A 22,444-nucleotide genomic window follows, 5' to 3' on the forward strand; every position below is an offset into this window, starting at 1 on the left:
GGAGGGAGGAAGGAAGGAAGGAAGGAAGGGCAGGAGAGAGAGAGAGAAAGAAAGAGAGAGAGAGAGGGGGAGAGAGATAGACAGAAAGAAAGAACGAAAGAAAGAAAGAAATTGAAAGAAAATTACCTTCCAAAAGGTAAAGAAAAGCCCTGCATAATCTGAGGCCCCATTTCCTCTCTTCCTCAGAGCCTACCTGTCACTGCTATTCCTGGGATATGCTAACCATCCCCCTGCCTAGAGTGTTTTTATTTTTTCGGCTGAGCCACATGGCTTGCGAGATTTTATTTCCCCAACCAGGGACTGAACCCAGGCCACGGCAGTGAAAGCGCTGAGTCCTAACCACTGGACCTCTGGGAAATTCCCCTGCCTGGAGCTTTGGCACTGGCTGTTCCCTCTGCCCGAGTACCCTTCCCGAAGATATGCTTCCTCACTTCTCTTAGGTCCCTGCTCAATCATCACCATATCAGTGAGGCCTTTCCTGACCCCCTTATAGAAAATACCTCCCTCTTCTCCTTTAGTCCTTTAGTTTTCTCCCTGGTGTTTATCACCGTCTGACTTACTATAGACTTGTAAGTTTGTTATCTGTCATCCAACACCCACCAACATATAAGCAGCCTCCATGAGGTCAGGGACTTCATTTATAGCTACACCCTCAGGGCTATAATAGTGCGTGGCACACAGTAGGTACTCAGGAAATATTTGTTGAATGAATGCATTGCTGTGGCCATGGGGTGAGGTACTATGATTGACAGCCCACTCTGGAGGAAGCACGTGGGTAGAGTGGGAGGGGTTCTCCAGAGAACTTAGGGAGCATGGTGCACAAACAAGGCTGCTGGGAGAATCAGTGAGAGCTGGGACCCCCCCAGTCTTAATAGTCTGATACTTCCCACATTCGCGATTCCTCTATTCTTCACAACACCCTGGAGAGGTAGATATTATTATTCCCATTTTATAATTGATGCAACTAAGGCACAGAGAGGCTAGGCAGTATATGAAGGCCACAGAGGGCTTCAGGAAAGGGTCCAAGGCCAAACTCATGTGTATGGACTCTGTCGCTGCATCTATTTCATCCCTATCCTACGGTGCTCACTAAACACCAAGGGGCATGGCATCCCTGGCCCTGCTTCTCGCCCTCATTTCCCAAAAGCCCCCACCAGTGTCAACCAAGTGAGAGAAGCCAGCCCCAGCCTTCCTCTGCTCCCCAGGCTCCAGGGCGGGCAATGCCAGGAAGGGTTAACAAGGAGTGTTTGTAGCAGTCACTGTCTCCAAGGAGAGGAAAGCAGAGTGGAGAGGCCGCCAGCCAGACTCCAGGCTGGCCGGTGGTGGGTGGGATGCAGCTAGCACAGCCTGTCCAGCCCTGGGGGGAGAAAGGAGTATCCTCACCTCCATCTGTCCTGGGAGGTGGCGACCTCTGAGTGGACTGGGCAGCTGGGGTGTGAGGTCGCTGCAGGGCTACCAAGTAGGAAAGTTCTGGCAGGGACTGAGGAATGGGGAGGGGGAGGGGGCAGGCCTGGCCCAGCCCAGTGGCGGCAGTGACCGTGGCTGAAGCCAGCGGCAAGTAGCAGAGCCGTCCTGGGCTCTCGGAGGACAAGGGGAACCCCTGAGTCAGGGAGAACCCAGCAGGTGGTAGGAGTGAAGACACAGCTGTGGGAGAGAGGAGGCAGCTGCCCCTTCCCCGGCTGGTGGTCCAGCCATGGCCCAGCCTGGGGTTGGCAGGAGGAGGCCTGGGACCCCGAGGCCTCCGGTGAGCAGCATCCGGCCCTTTAAGTCCAGCGAGCAGTACCTGGAAGCCATGAAGGAGGACCTGGCCGAGTGGCTTCGGGATCTCTACGGGCTGGACATCGACGCGGCTAACTTCCTGCAGGCGCTGGAGACGGGCCTGGCGCTGTGCCAGCATGCCAACGCCGTCACTGAGGCCGCCCTGGCCTTCCTGGCTGAGGCACCTGCCCGAGCCCAAAGCATGCCCCTGCCCCGGGCCGGGGTTTCCTGCAATGGGGCCGCCCAGCCAGGCACCTTCCAGGCCCGGGACAACATCTCCAACTTCATCCAATGGTGCCGCAAGGAGATGGGTATCCAAGGTAAGCACCCTGGCCCCCCCCCTCCCCAGACCCTTATCTTGTCAGGCGTCAATCTCCTCTCTAAGGCTCAGGCTGCATCAGGGGTCAGGAGCCACGGTCCTCCTTCCAGATTTGCCTTGGGCCAGCTCATTCCTTTTCATGCCTCAGTTTCCCAATCTCATAGGAAATCCCCAATAAATAAATGTGTTGATTGGATGATTCGAGCACCTATCTCCTTTGGGTAGAGCGTCGTGCTGGGCACCGAGCGCTAAGAGGGCTGAGAACCAGTGCCAAGAAGTTTGTGGCCCAGGAAGAGAGACAGCTGAGAAGATGCATAAATTATAGCCCAACGTGGTAGAAGCTCAAGGAGAGGCATCTGTGCTGGGGAGACAGAGGCGGAAACAGCCACCTGATGGGCCTGGAAAGACCATATAGTGGATGGAGATTTGAGCTGAGTCTTGGAGAATAAAAAGAAGTTTGGCGGACAGGGAGTTCTAGGCAGGGGGGCACAAAGAAGGCGTGTGTTTGGGCTACAGTGGGGTGGGGAGGGGACAGGGGAGGAGGCAAGTGGATGTTAGGGAGGGGCCAGCCGTGTTTGGGGCTTCCAAGACTCTAGGACTGATATCAGGCTCCCTCATCTCCTTGGCCTTGGACCCAGCAGCGGGGATGAAGCTGGGTGCCGCACCATCCTTCAGACCAAAGGCAGTGGGGGTGTGGCAGAGGGAGGGGTCAGGCCTGGCCTACCGGCCAGGTGGCAACACAATACGGAACAGGACTGGAGGGTTGATAAAGTCCAGCGTTTTATCGGGCACTTACCACGTGCCAGACATTGCCTGCAAACACGTAACTAGCCCTACAGCAACCCATGAAACAGACTACTTTCCCGTTTTACAGAAGAGGAGACTGAAGCTGGGACTAGCCCAAGGTCATACGTCCGGTGCGTGGGAGCGTCAGGGTTCCAAAGCTGGCAGTCAGGCTCCAGAGCCTGTACTCACCCCAGCCTGGTTATGTGTGGGCTGGGAGTTGAGTCTGGGGTGCCTGGGGGTTACTGGAGGTGAGAGGCGCGGATGGGAAGCAGCACAGACTGCTTCTTGCTCCTGGACCCATCCTGGCAAACAGAGCGGGGAGAAGGGCTGGTGGAGTTAGGCTCCTTCGCTTGGCTGTGTCCCCTCTTCTCCCCCACACCCTGCCCCGCCATAAGGCAGCCACCTCGTCTTGCACTCAGTACCTGAGCAATTCTGTCCAGACCCTCCTAGGGGCTGGCTTGCCGCCAAGAACCTGAGACGCAACCCCCCATCCCCCATGCCTGCGTCCGCGCCCTGGTCCAGGATGGCCCCAGGGCTATCCCACCTGTTCCGCTTGCTTGCTCCGGGCAGGTCAGCAGGGATCTCAGGCTGCCTACCCTCCTCTCCCTTCTCCCGCCCCGGCCAGAGGTGCTGATGTTCGAGACGGATGACCTGGTGCTGCGCAAGAACGTGAAGAACGTGGTGTTGTGCCTGCTGGAGCTGGGCCGCCGGGCCCGGCGCTTCGGCGTCGCGGCGCCCAGCCTGGTGCGGCTGGAGGAGGACATCGACCAGGAACTGCGGCTGGAGCTGGCCCTGCCCCCGCCCGACCCCCCGCCGCCGCCCGAGCCCCCCACGCGCCCGCCCTGCCACTTCCGCAACCTGGACCAGTTGGTGAGGGCTCCGGACACGCCCTCGGCCCCGCCTTCCTTCGCCCCGCCTCCCTCTCCCCCTCCGAATCCGGCCCCTCTGAGCCACCCCCTTCTTCAGCCCCAGTCCCCTCCTCGACACTCTCTCACCGCGTGGTTGTTAAGTAAGTCGTGTCCACTTGGAGCCTCGATGCTCATCGTTTTCTTTATGAATCCAGCACCCTACGCCTCTCTCGTTTAAACCCCGTGGGACGGTTGTTAAGAACGCAGAACCTTTTCTGACTGCTTGGTTTAAGTCTTAGTTCCACTGCTTTGCAGCCGTGTGACTGGGCAAATTATTTGCCCTCTCTGTGCCTCAGCTCCCTTATCTGTACTGTGGGGATGTAACCGTGCCTACCTTCCACGACGGCGGTGGCTGTTAGATGAGCCAGCGCACGTGAAGCGCTCAGCCAGTGTCTGGCACAGAGGGTCCTGTCCTGGGAGTTAGCTCTGACTGTGACTAGGAATCACTTCTACCACCAAGGAATCGAGCTCAGGGAGGTTTCTTACCTTGCCCAAGGCCTATAGTGCGGTGGAGGCAGGATTCCCACCCAAACCTGTCAGGTTCCAAGGTCCACCTTAACCATCACACTCCACGGCCTCTGTTAGCTGACTCACGAGGGTGCTGGGCCGTAGGTGACCGACCACTCAAGGTCTTGTTCTCGTTGAGCCATTAAAAGGCTTCTCTACTTGCTTCTCAGACCCCCGCCCTGACTTGGCAGAAGACTTGGGTCTGGGGGGCAGGCAGGCCGCCCGTTGGGCTTGACCCAGCATGCAGGGGGAGCTTGGCTACCTGGGCAGAGGGGAGGGCTGAACCCATTGCCCACTGCCCGCAGGTTCAGAGCCTGGTGAGCCGCTGCACGTGCCCGGTTCAGTTCTCCATGGTCAAGGTGTCCGAGGGGAAGTACCGCGTGGGAGACTCCAACACCCTCATCTTCATCCGGGTAAGTCCCTGGTCGGGGGTGGAGGGCCCTCTCTGGGGTCGGCAGAATCAGGTTTCCTTCCGTGGGACTTTGCCCAGGCCTGAAGGCAAGGACAGGAAATCACCATTCATCGCCAGTTATCAGGCCTTGGGGCTTTCCTTCTCTCCCTTGGAGAATTCCAGAAGATTCCTGACAAAGTTGGCAAGCATGTCCCCTCCTTCCATGAGGGCAGCCAGAACTCCTTCTCTCCCTTGGAGAATTCCAGAAGATTCCTGACAAAGTTGGCAAGCATGTCCCCTCCTTCCATGAGGGCAGCCAGAACCAGAACACCCCCCCCCATCTGCCTCCACCTTAGTTCAGAAGGGGGTCTCCCCAGTCAGAAGTGAGGATGAAGCATACTCCCACTTTTCCACCCACAGGCTTGGTCACAGCAAGGGGCCTGAGACCCTGTTCCCCGCCCTCCCCGCCCAGTTTGTGTTCCCCGCAGGGCCCAGCCACATCAACCCCGCGGCCCGCGGCTCACATGCCCAGCTTGGTGCCTTCTGAGCGGCAGTACAAGTCTGAACTGTGCCTCCCGCTACTCCCCACTCCCCACCCCCTCCACCGCGCCCCATGCCTGGCCACCTGGCCAGAAGCAGTCTGCACCTGGGGGTGTGGCCAGCGGCTCAGGGGCACAGCTAAGCCTTCTTCTCCTTGGGTCGGGCCACACCTGGAGGCAGAGCCAGCTCCCTGGGCCTTCACCCAGAGCCTGAGCCAAGAGCTCTGTGAAGCAGGTGGGGATGGATTGTGGCGCCCCGTTTCCACTAAGGAAGTGGACGCCTGGAGAGGCTACGTGACCTGGAGCGGAGTCGGGCCAGGACTCCTGCGGGTCCTTTAACACACACACCACGAGGGCAAAGCCAGCGGCCCCCCCCCCCCCCCCCCCCCGTTTCTGATACAAACGTGCGCAGGCGTCAACCGCTTCCCAGCGAAGGGAGAGGAGGGAGTCGGGAGGTAGACTACACAGTGCTTGGGAGATCCCTTGTCTCGCCGAGGGGCAACTTGCTGTATGTCAGCTTGGCCTCCACCCTTGACAACATGTGCTATCTGATGCCAGTCCTGCAGGGGACTCAGGCTGCAACATAGGCACGCTCCCAACTACACGTGTGCATGTGTACGTGGATGGGAGCAAGGGCTGAAGGCCTGCAGGCTGGTCCATGGAGAGGGGACTCCCTCACCTTGCCCTCCACCTCACCCTTGCCCCCTGCAGATCCTCCGGAACCACGTGATGGTGCGTGTGGGGGGCGGCTGGGACACACTCGGTCACTATCTGGACAAACATGACCCCTGCCGGTGCACATCCCTCTGTAAGTCCCCTGAGAGTCCCTTCCCTATGACTCCGGGTCGGGAGGCCGGAAGCAGACGCGGGAGGTAGGCCTGATCTCCAGGGGCAAGAGGTGTGCAGGGGATGGAGGAAGGAAGATACTGTAGAAGGTACAGGTGTGGGTGGCCTCTCAGTTCTAGGCGGAAAGCGGGCCAGCCACGGTGCAGTACCAACTTGAGCCACAAGGTGGCGCCAAATACACAGAGAATCAGTATTTGGTCATGAGGGCATGTGGGCAGGGCTTAGGTCTGGCTCTGATGGAGGCGCCAAGCATGATTTGGAAGGTCTTTAGTCTTCCCGTAACGTCCATCAGCACCTCAAGCCACCCCAAATAAGCATGCAATCTAAGCTAAAGACGTGGACTTGCAGCTTTAAACAAGTCCCCCAGCCAGGCCCTCTGACCAGATTTCATCCCCTAAACCCCTCCCTTGAGGAAATTGCGGTGCTGTCACTGTCACAGTAGGTCCCACTGTCTCTAATGCGGGATTCAGGGTGTGGGACAGCTGGGGGAGGGAACGGTGGACCCCATCAGCAGGAGTTTAACCCTTTCCTCCTCTCCTGTCTCTGGGGGGCTGTGTTGGTAGCACACAAGACGGGCAGCTTCCTGAAGCCCCCTGTCCCACTGGTGCAGCATGAAGTGAGGGTGGACGATGGGCCCTCACAGCCCCAGCCTACGATGACCATCAGCCGCTCCCAGAGCCCCCTGCCCTCCGTGGACTGGACGACATATACCTCTTCGGGTCGAAAGCAGAGGCCCCCTGCCGCCTCCTCCCCTACACCCCACCGTGAACGGAGAGCAGGAGCAGGGATCCTCAGAGAGACAGCACCATTCCCGAGGTACTGGGGAGGGACAGGGCAGGGCCTTTTCCTGCTTTGGAGTCTACATTCTCAGAGGCCACCCCACCCCAAGATAAGGGGAGCAGGTCTCCCAGCAGTGCCCCTATCCCAGCAAGACCTCAGGTGTTCAGAACCAAAAAACACCCAGTACCTTTAGGATCATCTAGTTAACTTCATACACCCTCCCATTTCACAGATGAGGAGGCTGAGGCCCATAAAGGGAACAGACTTACCCACGGTCCCTCTGCCATTTCATGGTAGAGCAGAAACTAAGACCCTCCCCACCCAAGACTGGTGACCTGTAGCTGTGGGATCTGAAGCAACCTGGGGTCCAGACCAGGCTGCTTTCTCTCTGCTACACAAGGAATGGGGGAGGACAGACTTAAGCAGTATCTGCTGTAAGGAAGAGTCTCTGGCAGGCACGGGGGAGAGAGAGCATCTGCTTCCTTCAACATGAAGTCTGACCCCCTGGGAGTTCTGGCTGGGGAAAGGCCATCCCTTCGCAGAGCCAGGGGACTGGGAGCCAGGGGACTGGATCAGATAGCCCTGCCGATAACCTATGATTCTCCCTTTCAGGTGCCAGGAGAAGTCACTCGCCCTGTGTTGGAGGCAGCTGCCAGATGGGGACAGCCCCCCGAGCCCCCAGTCCTCACCTACTCCCAGGTGCCAAGGCACACAGTGCACCTCCTCAGGGAAGAGGGAGGACAGATACCCCCCTGAACTCCCCGGGAGAAGGACTCCCACATCTTGGGTTCATGAGGAGACAGACAGCTGGGGAACTCGTGCCAGGACCCCCATCCCCCAGGGACTCCAAGCCCCTGAGGCCACTACCACAGGGACACCAGCAGGAGGAGCATCTCCCCTGCCTTGTTCCTCCAGCCCAGCCAAGCCTGTGGGCCCCAGGCCACCCCCCGGGGATGAGGCCGAGGGTGCTTCCTCCCAGCTTAGGGAGACAGCATCTGTCCATTCTCCGTCCCCTGTTAAAGGACCCACCAAGATCCTGGTCCGGTTGCCCCCAGCTTGCCCCCCGACTCTGGGAAGAAGCTTTCCAGGGACTGCAAGTGGAGGTCCCAGGACAGAACTGGGGAGAGGGCCCATTCCATTAAGGGCCGTCACTGGGGACCTGTCTGGGTCCAGACATGGGGACTGCTCTGTGGAAGAGAGGCAAGAGGACCAGAAGCTGGATGTCCAGGTGACAGCAGAGGCCGGAGAGCCCTGGGGCCTGGGCCCACAGCACCAGGAGGGGAGGTGTACTCCCCTGCCCTCGGGTGGGATCAAGGAGCAAGCCATCCACCACAGCCTTGGGGAGCAGCTTTTGGCCAGCATGAAGCTGCTAGAGGTGGCCGCTGTCTGCCCCCAGGGCGCAGCGTCTGGAGTCGTTCCTCGCAGTGGAGTCTACGTGCCCAGCCTGGGTGGGCGGTGGCCTGAGCCTGGGGGTCCTTATGACAAAGTCATCCAAGAACTGGCTCAGGGCCCCCCACCCCTCCTTAAGGTGGACCTGGGAGCCTGGAAGGCAGCCCCTACAGGCTGCCCTAAGCCGGCTGTAAGTGCAGGCCCAGGAAGCCCAAAACGGAAACTGGGAGCCGAAGAGAGTGGGCTGAGGACGAAAGCAAGCCCAAGTGCCAAGGGTGCCGGGACAACGAAGGTCCCGGCTCAAAGGGGGCAGGACTGCTCAGCCCCTGCTGTGTCTGCCACCCCAGAGTCCTCCACACCTTTGCCCTCCGCCCCCAGTTCTGATAAAGCCAAGGCATGTCCAGGCAAGGGCAAGAGAACACTCCGGAAGCCCCGGAGAGTCCCATCCATCTACAAGCTGAAGCTCAGGCACAGGATTCGGCCCCGGAGAGACCACAGGCCCGAGAAGCAGCCTTCACGAATTCCCAAGCCGTTGACCTGCCTCCACCTGGGTCCAGCCAAGGCACCCCCCAGGGGCAGGCTGGTGAGAGCAGTGCTGGGCAGCAATGGAGGGAAGGCAGCCCTGGGGGCTGGAGCCTCGGCGGGGGAGAAGGAGGAGGGAGAGGAGAGGAAGGGGCCAGCTGCACCCCTGGAGAGCAGCTCCCCGCCTTTGGAGGGGCCTCAGCAGCTTGATCAAGCCCCCGCCTCACCTGAGGAGGAGTCTTGGTTGTGAGAAGGCGCTTCTCCTCCCCGAGCCTGTGGGTATAGAGGAGGAGGGAAGTGAAAAGATGCCCGTGTATTCGTTGCACTCCCAACTGCAGGAACAGAAAGGAAGGTCCCTCACCTCGATACAGGGCCTTGGCCAGGAGAGTTTAGAAGACAAACAGAGACTCCATCTGGTCGGTTGAGCAGGAGGGCAACCCATGAGTCCCAGTCCAATTCCAGGGTGGTAGGGCTACTGTCTCCCAGAACAGCTCCCCAAATTCCTGTGCTCTGTCCTCCGGCCATGCCCATTTCCACAGCTCTTATCAGTTATTAAACATGAGTGGGTCTGTCCCTGAGCCCCCAGCTCTTGAGTCCTTCACTCTACCACGGTGCAGGAAGGTGTGGCAGCATTTTCCCGCTGGAGGGGAGGAGGGGGAGGGAGCTGGGGTGAGAGAGGTTTCCCCTCTGTAGCCCCAGCCGACCTTGCCAGACAGCCCTTCTCTCCTGGAAGAGGCTGCTGCCTCAGCATCACGGACAGGGACAAGGTCGCCCCACACGGGCTCCTGCAGGACTTCAAAACTTTTCTCTGGGGGCTGAGAACTGAGATCACTGAGTCAAGAGGGATGGCTGAGAGCATTCCTTAACACACCGACACGCCTGGAGTTATGATGGGTGTGGGCTGGGGGGGGCTGCAGAGCCTCGGCCATGAGTGCGAGGAAGACACAAGGCAGAAGCTGGGATTGAGTCCACTTCTGAAAGTCTTCCCAAGAAAGTGGCAGAGGGAGATGTTATGCTTCTCTTCTGAATGGTTTTGATCACCTGGCGGGGTAGGTGGAGAGGAGATGAGTCCCCAGCTCTCTCCCTTTCCCTTCATTCTGGTGGGCCTGGGCTTTAGGACTCAGGCCACCTCATCGCCCAGACTGTCTGTCCCTCCAGAGCTCAGCAGGCAGAAACCCTGCGGGGAGTCCCTTCCTTCCCACGGCAGGAACTGAGCCAACACCTTGGTACAGAAACGAGGGAAAACACTCCCTGATTTTTAATCTGACTTCTGATCACAGCGCAGTGGGCGTCACACACACTTCCAGACCCTGTGGTGGGAAACCCTGGGGAAGGGAGGGCAGGGTGAAGGCCAGACACTCAGAACGGGGGCGGAAGGAATCAAAATCAAAGATCTGGGGTGAAGCGGGGGTGAGAGGGTGGGTGAAGGGGGCCAGCCAGGCAATAAATTCCAACGGCTCCCACAGGGGGCAGCCAGAGGCCTGGGTCCCTCACTCTCACCTCAGGTGCCTCAGAGCTCGGGGGTGACAGTGATGGGGCAGGTGAGATGCTGTCACCACTCACCCCATCCCCCTGGTGAGTCAGGGGGCAGGGATGCGGGGGATAAAGGGGGGCAGCCCCTCTTCCTTACCCTCCCAGCCACTGCAAGGTGTGGGGGGAGGGGAGCCACCTCCTCTGCTTCAGGGGGAGGCTCAGAGAGGGCAGGTCACTTGCCCAAAGTCATGCAGCACAGCAGGGACCAGAACCCCAAAATACTGGACTGCCCAAGGTCAGGGCAGTCACTGTCGGGCTGCGTCACCCCCAGTGAGCGGAGTGGGAATCACCTGGGGAAGCAGAAGAGAACATCGAAGCTTCCCTCTCACGCTGGATCTGGATGAGAAGTTTGCCACCCATGACGCCTCCCCCAGACTCCTCTCCATCACCACCCCGAGCTACCTGGTTTCCTGGTCTATAGGCCACAGCTTGGCTACATCGAGGCTAGGCTCTTCTCTCTGTCTCTCTTCTAACAAGGGACCTCGCTATCCTCCCACCAGAGAAGGGCTGAGGGCTCAGCCTCAGGGAGAACTTGGCTAGGCGGCCGGGGACTCGCACCATTTCTCCCGCCCTCCAAATCCCCCAGTAATCCCGCAGGTCACTCCTAGTATCTTCATTACTTTTGTTATTTCTAAATCGGTACAAAACTGACAGTGATCAGCTCCGGTGACAAGAGGTAGAAACTGGCCAGGCAGCCGGAGAAAATGGGGCGGAGTGAGTCAAGGTATGGGGCCAACTGGTGTCGGGACGAGGGGGCGTCAGATCCTGAGGGCCTCCATCCAGGGGTGGGGATGCCGGTATATCTCCCCCAAGCATAGGGGTTCCCATAATTCTTTTCCCGGCTCTGCCCCTCCCCAGATTAATCGGGGTAATCGGAGATTCAAGGCGGGCAAGGTCTGGGGCAGTCAGCTTGGGGTCAGATGGGGAGAAAGAGTCTTCCCTGGCACGACCTGACTGCTTCCCTCCACACCCCGCCCACCACCAGACACCTCCCCTCCCCCTCAAACATCCTCCAGTCTGGCAGACCACTGGACGCTGGCATCATGGAAATAAATCTATCATTTGTGGGCGATCCCTCTCCACACTCGGTCAAGAAAAAAATGTTGAACCCAGAGGGTGATCTGACTTTAGGGTCAGGAAGTGGGAGAGGGGCACCCGGCAGGGACGGACCATCGAGTTAAGGCTGGAAGGTAGCTTGTTGCGTCTATTGGGGCTGTTGGGCAGGGAGGTCTCCCTGGAAGCGGGGGGAGCTCTGCCTCCTCCCCCTGACTGATCCAGGACTTCAACCCTCGGACCCCGGTTGTGGTCCCTGGGCCACCCGCATCGCCCCGCCCCGTGCCGGTGGTGCTGACGGTCAGAAGGCTGGCCTCACGAAGAGGTGCTGCCGGGACCTGCGACAGGGGGTGGATAAAATGAGAGCCCTGTGAACGAAGCTGGAGGTGGCGAGGGTGGGTAAGACAGCTGAGGACCAACTGACGCTTGGGCAGACAGACAGACACGGGAGAAGACGACGCGGAACAATGACAGACACACTCTCTGGAGGTGACGGGTGCGGGCCCGGTCAAGAATGCACCTTTCCACCCCCGCCCTCCGTGTCACGCGCTCACCCCCAACCCCCAGGGGCGACGGCGCTCCTAGGGGCCCGGCCGGGCTCTGCACGAACTACAGCACTAAAGGCGGCCGTCCCAGGAAGACAGACTGGGGAGAGGCGGGAGGACGGGGCAGCTAAGGGGAAGCTCCCTCTCGCCCTCCGCCTCTCCCGGGGAGGGCGTGGCTGCGGGGGCGGTCCAGGAGTTCTCTTCCTGCCCCTCCCCGCCCAGGCCTGCCGGGGCTGCGGCCCGTGGGGCGCGGCGTCACATGATGGCGCAGCGGTTGCGGCGGAGCGCGCCCTGGAAGCGCAGGGCGGCGTGCACGTGCTTGCAGCGTGCGCAGCCGACGCTCTTGAGCAGCTCGCTGAAGAGAAGCAAGATGTGCCAGTTGTACTTGGCCGAGCACTCCACGTAGCCGCACTTCCAGGTCTTGCGCACCAGGTGTGACACGTTCCAGCGCGGGATCACGCGTCCGCGCTGCAGGTCCCTCTTGTTGCCCACGATGATGATGGGCGTCTCCGAGGTGCCGATCACCCTGCTGGGCGAGGTGGGAATCTCAGAACCCCACAGTCTAGTCTCACAACCTCCCCCCCCCCGCCCCGGACTTCAAGAAGGGCGGGCTGTGCCTGGTCAATACTACTACTACCATCCATCTGTTCCAGGCGCAGCGCTGTAACTGACGCAACTGATGCAAAAGGTGGGTGTTAATGTTCTCCCCATTGTACAGATGAGGAACCTGAGCCTGGCTTAAAGCCGTGCGGCTGAGGCGCCCTGGAAGTCTCCTTCCCCTAGCCTCTGCTCTTTACTGCACTAGACTAGCCACCCCATGGTAAGGGTCCCCAAATGAGTTAACAGAAACGGGGACAGCAAAATGTCGTGAGTGTGTGTTTGAGTGTGTGTGGGAACCAGAGGCACGTGATCTGTTTCCCTCCCCCTGCACCCTTTTCACAGGAAGTGGCCAGCATTGGGGCATCCACTGAGGTGGCAGTGGAGTGTATCCTGGCCCCTCACCTCGTCTCTAGGATCTGCTGGCGGATGGTCTTGACGTACTCAAAGCTGTCAAAGCAGCAGATGTCGTAGACCAGGATGTAGGCGTGGACGCTCCGGAGTCCCCTGCAGCAGGCGTCTGCCCACTCCTGCAACACCCCCAGCCAGCACCAAGGTCAGAGCAGCCATAAGGGCTCCCCTTGCCCCCAGCCACCTCCCGCCATACACAGCACTCTCACCTGCCACTGCACCCTAAGCCTTGCACACTTGCCGATCCCCAGGAGGCCAGGCCCAGGGCACAACGGCAGAGCTCAGGTGTGGCTTCCCCACCTCCAAGCCAGGATGGGGCAGGGCCGCTGTCTGTCCTGTGCACTCCTGGAGCTGAGATCTGCCTTGTCCCATTTTGTCCCCCAATCCATCCATCCAGTCCTTTGTTCGATTACATTTATTAAGCGCCTCTACGAGCCCAGCCCTGAGCTAGTTGTTGGACCTGTTGAAATCCTCTCTATCTTCCCAGGCCTCAGCTCAGATGCCTCTTCCTCCTCTAAGAAGCCTTCCCGCAAGCAGGGGACTATTCCCTTCATCTTCTGTGTTCTAAGAACAGTTCAATTATACCTTGGTCAGAGCTGTTTCCATTCCCAGGTCCCCACTTCTGCTGTGAGCTCCTGAGAGGACCAGAGTCCAGCCTTCCTCATTTTTACATACCTCCTCCTCCTAGGCTCTTTAATTGCACTACCTAGGCTGGTGAACTCTCCACGGTCCTGAATCCCACCTGGTCCGTGCTGGAATCAACCCAATTCCTGCCTGTAACGCAGCCCTTAGATTGCTACCTGATGTACCCCTTCTGTTGGCTCCACTCTGCCCTCAAAGTTGAGAAGAAGGAGGCCTGAGGAGAAAAAGGTGGAGACTGGATGCCTGATGGGGGCTGATGTAGAGCAGGGCCCCAGGGCAGCTCCAGGGAGATGGAACTTCCTGAATGCAGGTGGCAAATTCTCTGGGAAGGGCCCGCGGCTCAAGCGGAACAGGCCCCAGGCAAGCCTGAGTGCACGAAAGAGAAGATTGCTTAAGAGATGAGTTAGCTAATTACCCTGCCAGCAGATGAGAATTGCAAGGGCAGCGGCAGAAAGCAGCCAGAGTGTGGAAAGACAGGGCCTCCCAGGACAAGGGGAACTAGGGTTTTCTCTAGGAACTAGAGCCCCGGCAAAAGATTAGAGGGAGAGGCAGGCATATCTCCTGTGCCAGCTTAGGAGCTGAACTGGGGTAGGGATCAGGCATGGAGGACTACAGCTGGTTCTACACTGCAGAGAAGGATTAAAAGGGGAAAGACTTGGGCGACCGTGGTGGAGCGTTAAGTCCGACTCCAGAAAAGCACTTCCCGATCCAAAGGCTTAGGAGCTGCTGCAGTGGATTTCTCCAGGGAGATGATGTGGCATCTTTTCTTTGTGCTGAGTTTTAACTTTGGTGCAGGGGCAAGATGCTGAGGACAAATCTAAAATCATAGGAAACCATGAACTGGTTTCTCAGGCCAGGAAAGACTGTATTCCACTGGACACAGGACCTCTGGGAGCTTGGGACCCCAGAGCGTACGCTGTTCCTCCATCCCATGCACGGAGCGGAGATCAGCAGGAGTGGGAGGGATGGGGAAATAGGCAGAGAGGCTCCCATATTCCTCCAGCTCTCTGCTGGGGAGAGGGAACAGCTGCCAGCCTTCGAGGGGGACAGCCCCACCTCTCTCCCAACATGCTACCTCCTCAAGGGGGCCTCCAGGCTGCCTCCCACCCACTCCCCTCTGGGGGCTCCTAAAAGGGAGAGAAAGAAGGCTCCCGATTGGCTTGGTTGCCCCTTCACCCCTGATTGAAGGGAGGGAGTAAGAAAGCTCAGCTTGCCTTCCAGCTAGCTCCATGCAGCATTCCAGATGGTAAAAGACCATCTTGGAGCTGTATCAAGACAGAGAAGGAGCAATGGAAACTGAGTCCAGTTCCGAGGACACAGGAGCTGAGGGAGCCTCAGCCACCTGGGTGCCAACCATGCATTTGCTGCTTGTTCCTTGGGTGGGTTGCACACGCCCTCTAACCTTAGCTTCCTTCTCTGATAGGAGGAGAGAGGCTGCAGAAGCAAGAGCTGAGACGGCCCTAGAAACGCCGCTCTCCTGGGCTGGATCTCATCTGGCTTTGGGGAAGAATGTATTCTTATTTTCAGACAGTAACCAGTGGGATTCTACTAGTTGATCTTTGGGGCATGCAGGATCCTGTCTCAGCATTTCTTTGCTCAAAGTCCCTTTCTTGTGCTTCAGGGGTGACGTCTTGGACATCCTTGTAGAGTCCAAAACTCAGGGTCAATCAGGAAGAAAAAGGCCAGTGATCCAACAGAAAGATGGGCAAAGGCATTAATAGTTTTCAGAAAAAGAAAGGCAAAGGCCCTCAAACATATGAAAAGATGCTCAACTTCACTCATAAGCAGAGATGTAAATAAAAAGTACACTGAGATTATCCTATCTCATCTATCAGACTGTCAAAAATCCAAAAGTTTGACAATACACTCTGATGGCTTTAGGGAAACAAGCACTCATGTAACATCCCTCACAGGAGCACAAACTATGCACCTTAATGGAGGGGTGTGTGGAATCTGGCACCTTCCAAACTCCAGTTGCATTTATCCTTTGACCTAGCAATGTCATTTCCAGAAATCGATCCCACAGATATGCCTTCCTGTGTACAAAATGACTATTACAAGGCTATTCACTGTGGCATTGTTTTGAAGCAAAAGTTTGGAAACAACCCACTTGTCCAACAAGAGGGGACTTCATAGTACATCTTTCCAATGGAATACAGTGTAGCCATGAAAAAAAGAATGAAGAAGACCTCTAGATACTGACATGGAAAGACCTACAGGTTAAAATGTCAAGCCAAATAAACAAAGAAAAAACCCAAACAAACAAACAAAAGGTGCAGACAGTTTTGGTTTTGTTTTTGTTTTTAATGCAAGAAGGGAAGTGGAATAAGAATACATTTTCTTATTTGTGTAAAGAAAAACTGGAAGTGTGAATAAAAAAACCAATGAGAATGGCTATAGAACGGGGCAAGAACTGGGGTAAAGGGAGCAGGGGTGGGACTGAGATTTCTTTGGGTGTACTTTTTGTTTGTTTGTTTTAACAAAGTTTGGGCTTTTAAATTGTATCTTCCCGAGTCCAAAATCGAAATTACAATTTAAACACACAACAAAATGTGAAAAATAAACCCAGCTCAATGCACAGGACCAGAGCGGGATCTGAGCCTCCACTCAGGCTACTGTTAGTCTCCTCTGGAGGAGAAACAGAACACCTGACCTTGGACCCACTGCCCTGACCTCACTGTTTCCAAGGCGTGATGTGTGGATCAGGCTTTTGTCTTTGGTGCTGATGCTCCCACACCTAGGATGGGAGAGACAGGTGTCCCTGAGGTTGGGCGAAGGTCCTCCTGCCCGGAGTTGCTGACACAGTGCTGAGCCTGAGCCCTTCCCCAGCCCCCAGCTCCACCCGAGAGATTGCTGTATTTGCACAGTTACAACTGGCCAAGCGGTGGCCCGTGCCCTCCGGGCCTCCACCGTGCCTAGCCTTCCTGGAGAAACTCTGCGCTCTGGTCAGGGGCTTCTTTGGTGAGCCAACATGTCTAGGGCTCAGCTTCCCCCTGCCCCCAATCCCCGCTCAAGCCAGAGGTAGAGAGCAGGAAGAAGGACCCGGTCCTGCAGGCTGGACCCTGTAAGCCAGGGCACTGGGGGCATCTGAATCCAACCCCTGCAGGAAAGGCCGCCCCGAGGGCCAGTCCTGAGGTCAGGGGACAAAGCATCACTTAAGAGAAAAGGCCCTTGGGCAAGAGATCTGATTGGGGTCTCCAGTCTCTGAGAACACACCTTTCCCAGGTCCCAGCCTTTTCTTCTGTTGTCCCTTCTACAGATGACGTGGGTCTGAGGCCACGGGAGGCAGCGCCCAGAATATTAACAGGCATCCGGCGCTCTATGCCTTTCTCTTCACTGACCCTTACCTGCCCAGATCCTACCTAGCTGAGACATCACCTCCCGTGACCCCCACCCTCACACACCTTCGTGGGGCAGATGCCCCTTCAGGGCTGTCTTAGTTCCCGCATCCCCTGCAATCATGACACTCATGGAACTATGTAATAGCTGACTGTTTGTCTTCTCACCAGACTATGAGTTCCTTGAGAGCAAACTGCTCTGTCTTGAGCACCATTCTATCCCAGTGCCCACCACAGGGCCTGGTACACATTAGACGTTCGTCAAATATTTGTTGAATAAACCAGTGCACAAATGAATGGATTCCTGGCACGGCTCTAAGTAGGGCGGCCCGTGGTGCAGCGCGGAGTTCTCAAAGCCAGCAATAGGGCCGGAGCCAGGAGAGGGTTGGGGTCCAGGCTGTCCTCCACCCTGTCCCCCACCCCCACCCCCCTACCTGCAGCGTATTGACAGGGAAGGCGCTGATGGGCGGGAAGTCGAGGATCTGGAGGTCGTGCACGTGGCCGTTCATGACGACAGCAGGCAGGTAGAGGCGGCGGGCGGTGGTGGGCACGCAGACCTCGCTGAACTCGTTGTACAGGAACTGGCGCACGATGGCACTCTTGCCCACGCCTCGCGCCCCCAGCACGGCCACCCGGTAGGTGGAGACCATGCCTCCCGCCCCGCTCCGCCACCTCGTCCTCGCCGCTGCCTGGGGCTCCCCCGGGCTGCATATTCCAGGGGCTGGGGGCTCAGCCACCGTCAGGACCAATCATCGCTGCCCCTGCTTGCCCTGGGCCCTCTGCGGCCTCCACCTGGACTGTGGAAACGAGAGGTGGGCTCGGTGGGGCTGGCTTCTCCTTGGACAGATCCTGTACTTTTCTACCTTGGGGAATGTCACTGGAGCTGTTACTACTGCCACTTGGGATGCCTTCCCTTCCCCAGAGCCCCTATCCCATCTATCCAGAACCTCCCCATCCTTCCTTCTGCATTCTCCCTGCCGTCCATCCCATCAGTGGGAATCAATCTTTCTTGACTTGTATTATGACCTGACTTTTGGCCGGTCTGACTCCCAGACCCAGGCAGGCCACAGAGCGGAGCGGAAAGAGCACTAGACTTAGCTTCAAGTCCCCGCCTTCCCACTGAGCCCGGGGCAAGACAGCAACGCCTCGCAGCCTTGGTCTCCTGGTCCTCAGGAGTGAGACCAGGCCAGTGCGTCTCCGTGGAGGCAGTCCTGGCATTTTGTGGAGAGAGAATTCTTTATCGAGCGGGGCATTTCACATCCCCAGCTGCCTGGAGGTACTTGCCAGCAGCAGCCTCTAGTGACCATGATGACCCAAAATGCGCTCCCCCCGCCTTCCCAAGCGCCCCCTGCTGAGAATCCCTGGATTGGCCGATGACTTTGGCTCTGTGGAGCGCGACACCTGTGGAGCAGTTACTCTAAGTCAGCATGCCCACGCGGTTATCCTTAGTCGATACAGTATCCCCAGGTAATAGGTATTCCCACTTTGGAGAGAAGACCCAGAGGGAGGGAGACACGAGCCCAGGCACACAGCTGGGAAAGGCGGGCTACTCCTTTCTACAATGTTGCATTACTTCAGCTTCCAAGTTTAGGGATTCTAGCTGGCGTAGGCCACAGGCCAAGGGCTGGGTCTGATTATCTGGCAACCCCCTGAGCTCAGAGGACCTGGCATGCAGCAGGTGCCCGGGAAAGGGCTGCTACAGGATTGAACCTTGACATGGATTCGTTAGCTCATTCTTGCTCAGTTTCAATGACTTTAGAGCATGGGTATAAATCCAGCTCTGATGTTTCCTGGCTGTGGATCTGAGCCACATTCTGCACACTTACAAAGAAGGATCATTAGCCTCTACTCCTGAGATAATCCAAGTAAGCCTCTTAGCCAGGTGCCTTCTCTTTCTGTTGAGGATGGTGACCAGGGAGGCTGGTACATGCCTGAGACCTCCTGTTTGGGGACTATTCCCAGGAGGGTGACACCAGTGCCTGCTAAATGGGTCCAAGGCAGATGGGTTCGCTGGGTTTGGATGGGGCCATGCTTTCCAGCACATATGCATGTTTTCTCTGTGGATGCATGCCCTTTCCACATATGCACAGCTCACAGCACAATGTCCCTCAGTCCAGTCCATCCTGGTTCACAGGACCCAATCCACAGGGCATGTGCACATACAGCATAGTAAACCAATGGCAGGATCTGGAGTGAGGTCCACCAGCATTGGATTCTCCGCTCTGCCACTCACCTAAAGTGTGATCTTCGGCAAGGAACGTCATAGGGTGTTGTGAGGCCATAGGGTGTTGTGAGGCCGGAGTAGGTGTTCAATAAACAGTGGCCATTGTTATGCACAGGGGTCCTTCACTCATCGATCACAATGGGACCTCCTAGCCATCCCAGATGGGTCACTCTGCACTACTGCACTGTTGCTCACGTACATGTAGTGTGTGTGTGTGTGTGTGCAATTCTCCCCATTTTATTGAAGGTAAAAACAAAACCAAAAAAACTCCCACAGATTTAGGGATGTGAAGACCACATAGCCAGTTGAGCTGTCAACTAAGACTAGGACTCTCATCTCCTTCTTGTCCCAAGCAGTGTCCCTTCCCAACAAGTGCTTCTCTATTTCTGTGAGCTCCCAACTGGGGGAAGTACCAGCCCCTCCTCCCCATAAATCCCTCCAGGGCCCTGGGCTTCTCAGGCATCCCTGGACACTGTCAGCATGGCAGAGAGCCTCAGCTGGGTTAATTACATAACCAGCACAAGCAGGTGGGGAGGGGGCACCTTAGGGGAGGAAGAGAAGGCAAAGAATGCCAGAAGTGTCCCGGCCTCCCCCTGGGTGTGGCAACTTAGAGGGATCTAGGATGTAGCCTACCTGCAGATTCTCCTGGATAACCCATTCCCTGCCCTGAAATCAACCCTTTCTGGGGGAATAGCTGGGAAATAAAAGCGGGGCACAGCGCTAGAGCCAGGGAGGGGGTGCCAGAGAGGCCCCTAGGCTGGGGACAGCCTCCTGGAAGTCACCAGGCCCTGACTCAGAGGTGACTGGTGTCCCCTGCCGCTTCCCAGGCGGGGGTCCTGGGTCTAAGTGTTTGTTAATGCAACATCCCCAGCTGGGTGGGGGTGGAAGAGGGCTGTCCGGAGAGGCAGGGCCCAGGCCCCTGAGCCTCCCTCCCCAAGGCCTGTGCTCTGCAGTGAGTCTGCAGACAGCGCCCGGGGACATACACTGGGGCCAAAGCCTGCTTCTGGTTCCTCTTCCCTGGACCTGGACGCCTGAGTCCCAGCCCCAGACTGAGGGCGGGGGCTTTGCAGGTCCCGTGGGCCGAGTCACACGTCTGCCCGCTGTCTGTCCCCATCACATTCATGTGGGAGTGGGTGGGTGCGGGCGTCGGAGGATGCTGAGCTTCCTATGACCTGATTGGTGGGAGTTCTGGGTGAGGGGGATGCCGGAGCCCAGCCTGCTCTCCGCCTCCAGCACCTCGCAGGCAACCCCCCTCACCACCCCGCCAGCACCAGCTCTCACGTGGCCGCCCCGCGCCGCTTCCCCGCCAGTCCGCCGGCCCCCACCTCCCTCCTCGCCCCCGTCGCGCCCCCCCATTCCCCCACCGACCCACCCCGGCCCCGGCCCGCCCGCTCGCCCAGCCTCCCGCCGCTTACCCGGGGCCGTCCTAGCTACCCCCAGCCCGGGCCGGCCGGCCGGCGGGGCCGCGCTCCCCCCGGGCTCCGGTGCTGCCCCCCGGCTCCCCGGCCCGGGGGGAGAGAGGTGGGAGCGCCCCCGGCTGCGCAGTCTGGGCGGGCTCAGGGCGGGCGCGGGGGGAGCAGGTGCTGGCCGCCGAGTGGGTAGGACACCTCCAGCCCGGTTCTCCCTCCGGAGCGCGCCGCCCGCTCGCGCTGGGAGGAGGAGGAGGCGGGAGCGGGGCGGGGGGCGGGGGGCGGGGGGGGCGTGCCCCGCTGGCGTTCTGCTGGGTCCCTGAGCCTGCCATATTCACTTGGGAAGCCCTGGACAAATTCTTTAATCCCGAGCCTCGACCTTCACCCCTCCCGACTCTCCCTGCGGTATTTTTAGCTCTAACCTGGAGGGCTGGGAGAAAGGGACCGGAGAGGCCCTAAAGCCTTTGGCTTCACTCCATATCCCACCCCCGCCACACACCCCAGGTTCCCTCTCTAGGTCTCTTCTGACCCTTCCCAGTTCAGTCATTGGACGGTCGCCCACTGTGTGCCTCGCACCGTGTGCTAGAGAGGCATCCAGACTCCTCTCCGCCACCGCACCGGAGGACTGCGAAGGGCGGTCATTTTCACCCCTCACTGCAGCAGGGAAAGAAGAGCAGAGCAGGCTGGCAAAGCAAAGCTCATCCCAGGCCAACGAATGACCTCCATCCCCTGAAACGACTGCTCCCCTCCCCTCTCCTCTCCAGAGGGGGTGATGCCAGCATTTGCCAGGGGAGAGGGCAGAATCGCCCGTGTATTTACTCTAAAACAGTCGTGGTCAGTGTCATTCCTCACGGGTAGCTAACATTTAATGAGTATGTGCCAGGCCATGTGCTCTCAGCTTTGCCTGCATCTTCAGAGTTAACGCTCACAATACTATGAGGTAGATTCTGTTTCCCCCGTTTTACAGATGAGATAGTTGAGGCTGAGAGAGGTTGAGTGACTGGTCTTACTGAAGTGTAAAATGCGGAAGACAAAAATCGGGAGTCTCTAGAGGGGCAGCCACTGACGAACTTGGCCAGGGGCCCACAGTTCATCAGGGAGGCCAGAAGCACACACGTGGCGCGAATATGTGATGTGTGCAGAGTCAAGGTTCTGGGGAAGGGTAGAGGGAGCAGGCCAACTAGGGAGAGGAGTCAGTGGAGGCTTCGGAGGAGGCAACTTTCAAGGAAGAAACCTTGAAAGAAGTGGATTTCGGGTGCCAGGGTCGGGGAGGGTGTGGAAGAGGAGGGTTCAGATGAGAGAAGTTGGGAGCAATTACAGGGGTTTGAGAAGGGGGTCCAGGACACAGACAGGCATGGCAGTGGGGGCGGGGGGCTGGAAGCACAGGGAGAGGAGGCTGAGAGGTTGGTGGAGGTGAAGTCACGAAGGCCTTGACTGCCGAGGAAGGAGTTGGGATCTAGCCCTGTTTGGCTGGGATAGCCTGTAAGCGTTTTGAAGCAGGGCAGCAACCTGGTCAGTGGTGCAGGGAGGAGGAGGGGGAAGCTGGGAGAGATCTCCCAAGTGCTTCTACCCCTGGACCCAGCATCCCGCACTGCACTGTGACTTCCTTCCTATTCTTTCTAGTACTAGCAGGCTGAGCACCCTCCCGGTCACTCCCCTTCCCTCTCCCGTCCAGACAGAGAGTACAGTGGTTACGAGCCTGGGCTTCAGAATCAAGCAGATCTGGATTTAGGTCCTGGCCCTACCACTTACTACGCGACTGAAGGCAAATTACTTGAACGCTCTGAACTCTATGCCTTATTTGTAAAATGAAGAGGTGATCAGTTGTCCCCACAGCATAAATGAGCCTGTGGTGTGTAGAGTCTGTAACGCAGTGCCTGGCGTGGAGTCTCACTGTGTGGCCTTTCGTTTTTCTTTTCTGTTTTAGAGACACAGCCATTCAGAGGG

The 22,444-nt window shown here is 58.0% G+C and overlaps 2 protein-coding genes across 3 annotated transcripts; one reads left to right on the forward strand and one right to left on the reverse strand.

The window, feature by feature from the left end:
* GAS2L2 (growth arrest specific 2 like 2) lies at positions 1–9,367 on the forward strand. Its single transcript, XM_067717306.1, has 6 exons — positions 1–2,078; positions 3,489–3,733; positions 4,584–4,691; positions 5,920–6,016; positions 6,618–6,870; positions 7,447–9,367. The coding sequence occupies exons 1-6, from the start codon at positions 1,694–1,696 to the stop codon at positions 8,993–8,995; spliced, it is 2,637 nt and encodes an 878-aa protein (XP_067573407.1). The 5' UTR covers positions 1–1,693; the 3' UTR covers positions 8,996–9,367.
* Positions 9,368–9,968: 601 nt separating this feature from the next.
* On the reverse strand, positions 9,969–20,729 carry RASL10B (RAS like family 10 member B). Of its 2 annotated transcripts, none has more exons than XM_067717318.1 (4): positions 20,504–20,729; positions 17,299–17,661; positions 12,879–13,003; positions 9,969–12,402 (listed from the first exon to the last, which is right to left on the reverse strand). In XM_067717318.1, the coding sequence occupies exons 2-4, from the start codon at positions 17,512–17,514 to the stop codon at positions 12,132–12,134; spliced, it is 612 nt and encodes a 203-aa protein (XP_067573419.1). In that variant the 5' UTR covers positions 17,515–17,661; positions 20,504–20,729; the 3' UTR covers positions 9,969–12,131. The 2 variants fall into 2 exon arrangements, with proteins under 2 accessions (XP_067573419.1, XP_067573418.1); XM_067717317.1 differs by having other exon boundaries at positions 9,969–12,405.
* Between the last annotated feature and the right edge of the window lie 1,715 nt (positions 20,730–22,444).

The sequence above is a fragment of the Pseudorca crassidens genome, chromosome 19 (assembly GCF_039906515.1).
Source record: "Pseudorca crassidens isolate mPseCra1 chromosome 19, mPseCra1.hap1, whole genome shotgun sequence".
In the NCBI taxonomy this organism is placed as follows: domain Eukaryota; kingdom Metazoa; phylum Chordata; class Mammalia; order Artiodactyla; family Delphinidae; genus Pseudorca; species Pseudorca crassidens.

Coding starts and splice junctions, on each gene's coding strand:
- RASL10B (XM_067717317.1), bottom strand. CDS start 17,514: ATGGTCTCCACCTACCGGGTGGCCGTGCTGGGGGCGCGAGGCGTGGGC. Junction 13,004..17,298: donor TCCCTGTCAATACGCTGCAG/GTAGGGGGGTGG, acceptor GGGGTGTTGCAG/GAGTGGGCAGACGCCTGCTG. Junction 12,406..12,878: donor CAGCAGATCCTAGAGACGAG/GTGAGGGGCCAG, acceptor CACCTCGCCCAG/CAGGGTGATCGGCACCTCGG.
- GAS2L2 (XM_067717306.1), top strand. CDS start 1,694: ATGGCCCAGCCTGGGGTTGGCAGGAGGAGGCCTGGGACCCCGAGGCCT. Junction 3,734..4,583: donor TCCGCAACCTGGACCAGTTG/GTGAGGGCTCCG, acceptor CACTGCCCGCAG/GTTCAGAGCCTGGTGAGCCG. Junction 6,871..7,446: donor GAGACAGCACCATTCCCGAG/GTACTGGGGAGG, acceptor TCTCCCTTTCAG/GTGCCAGGAGAAGTCACTCG.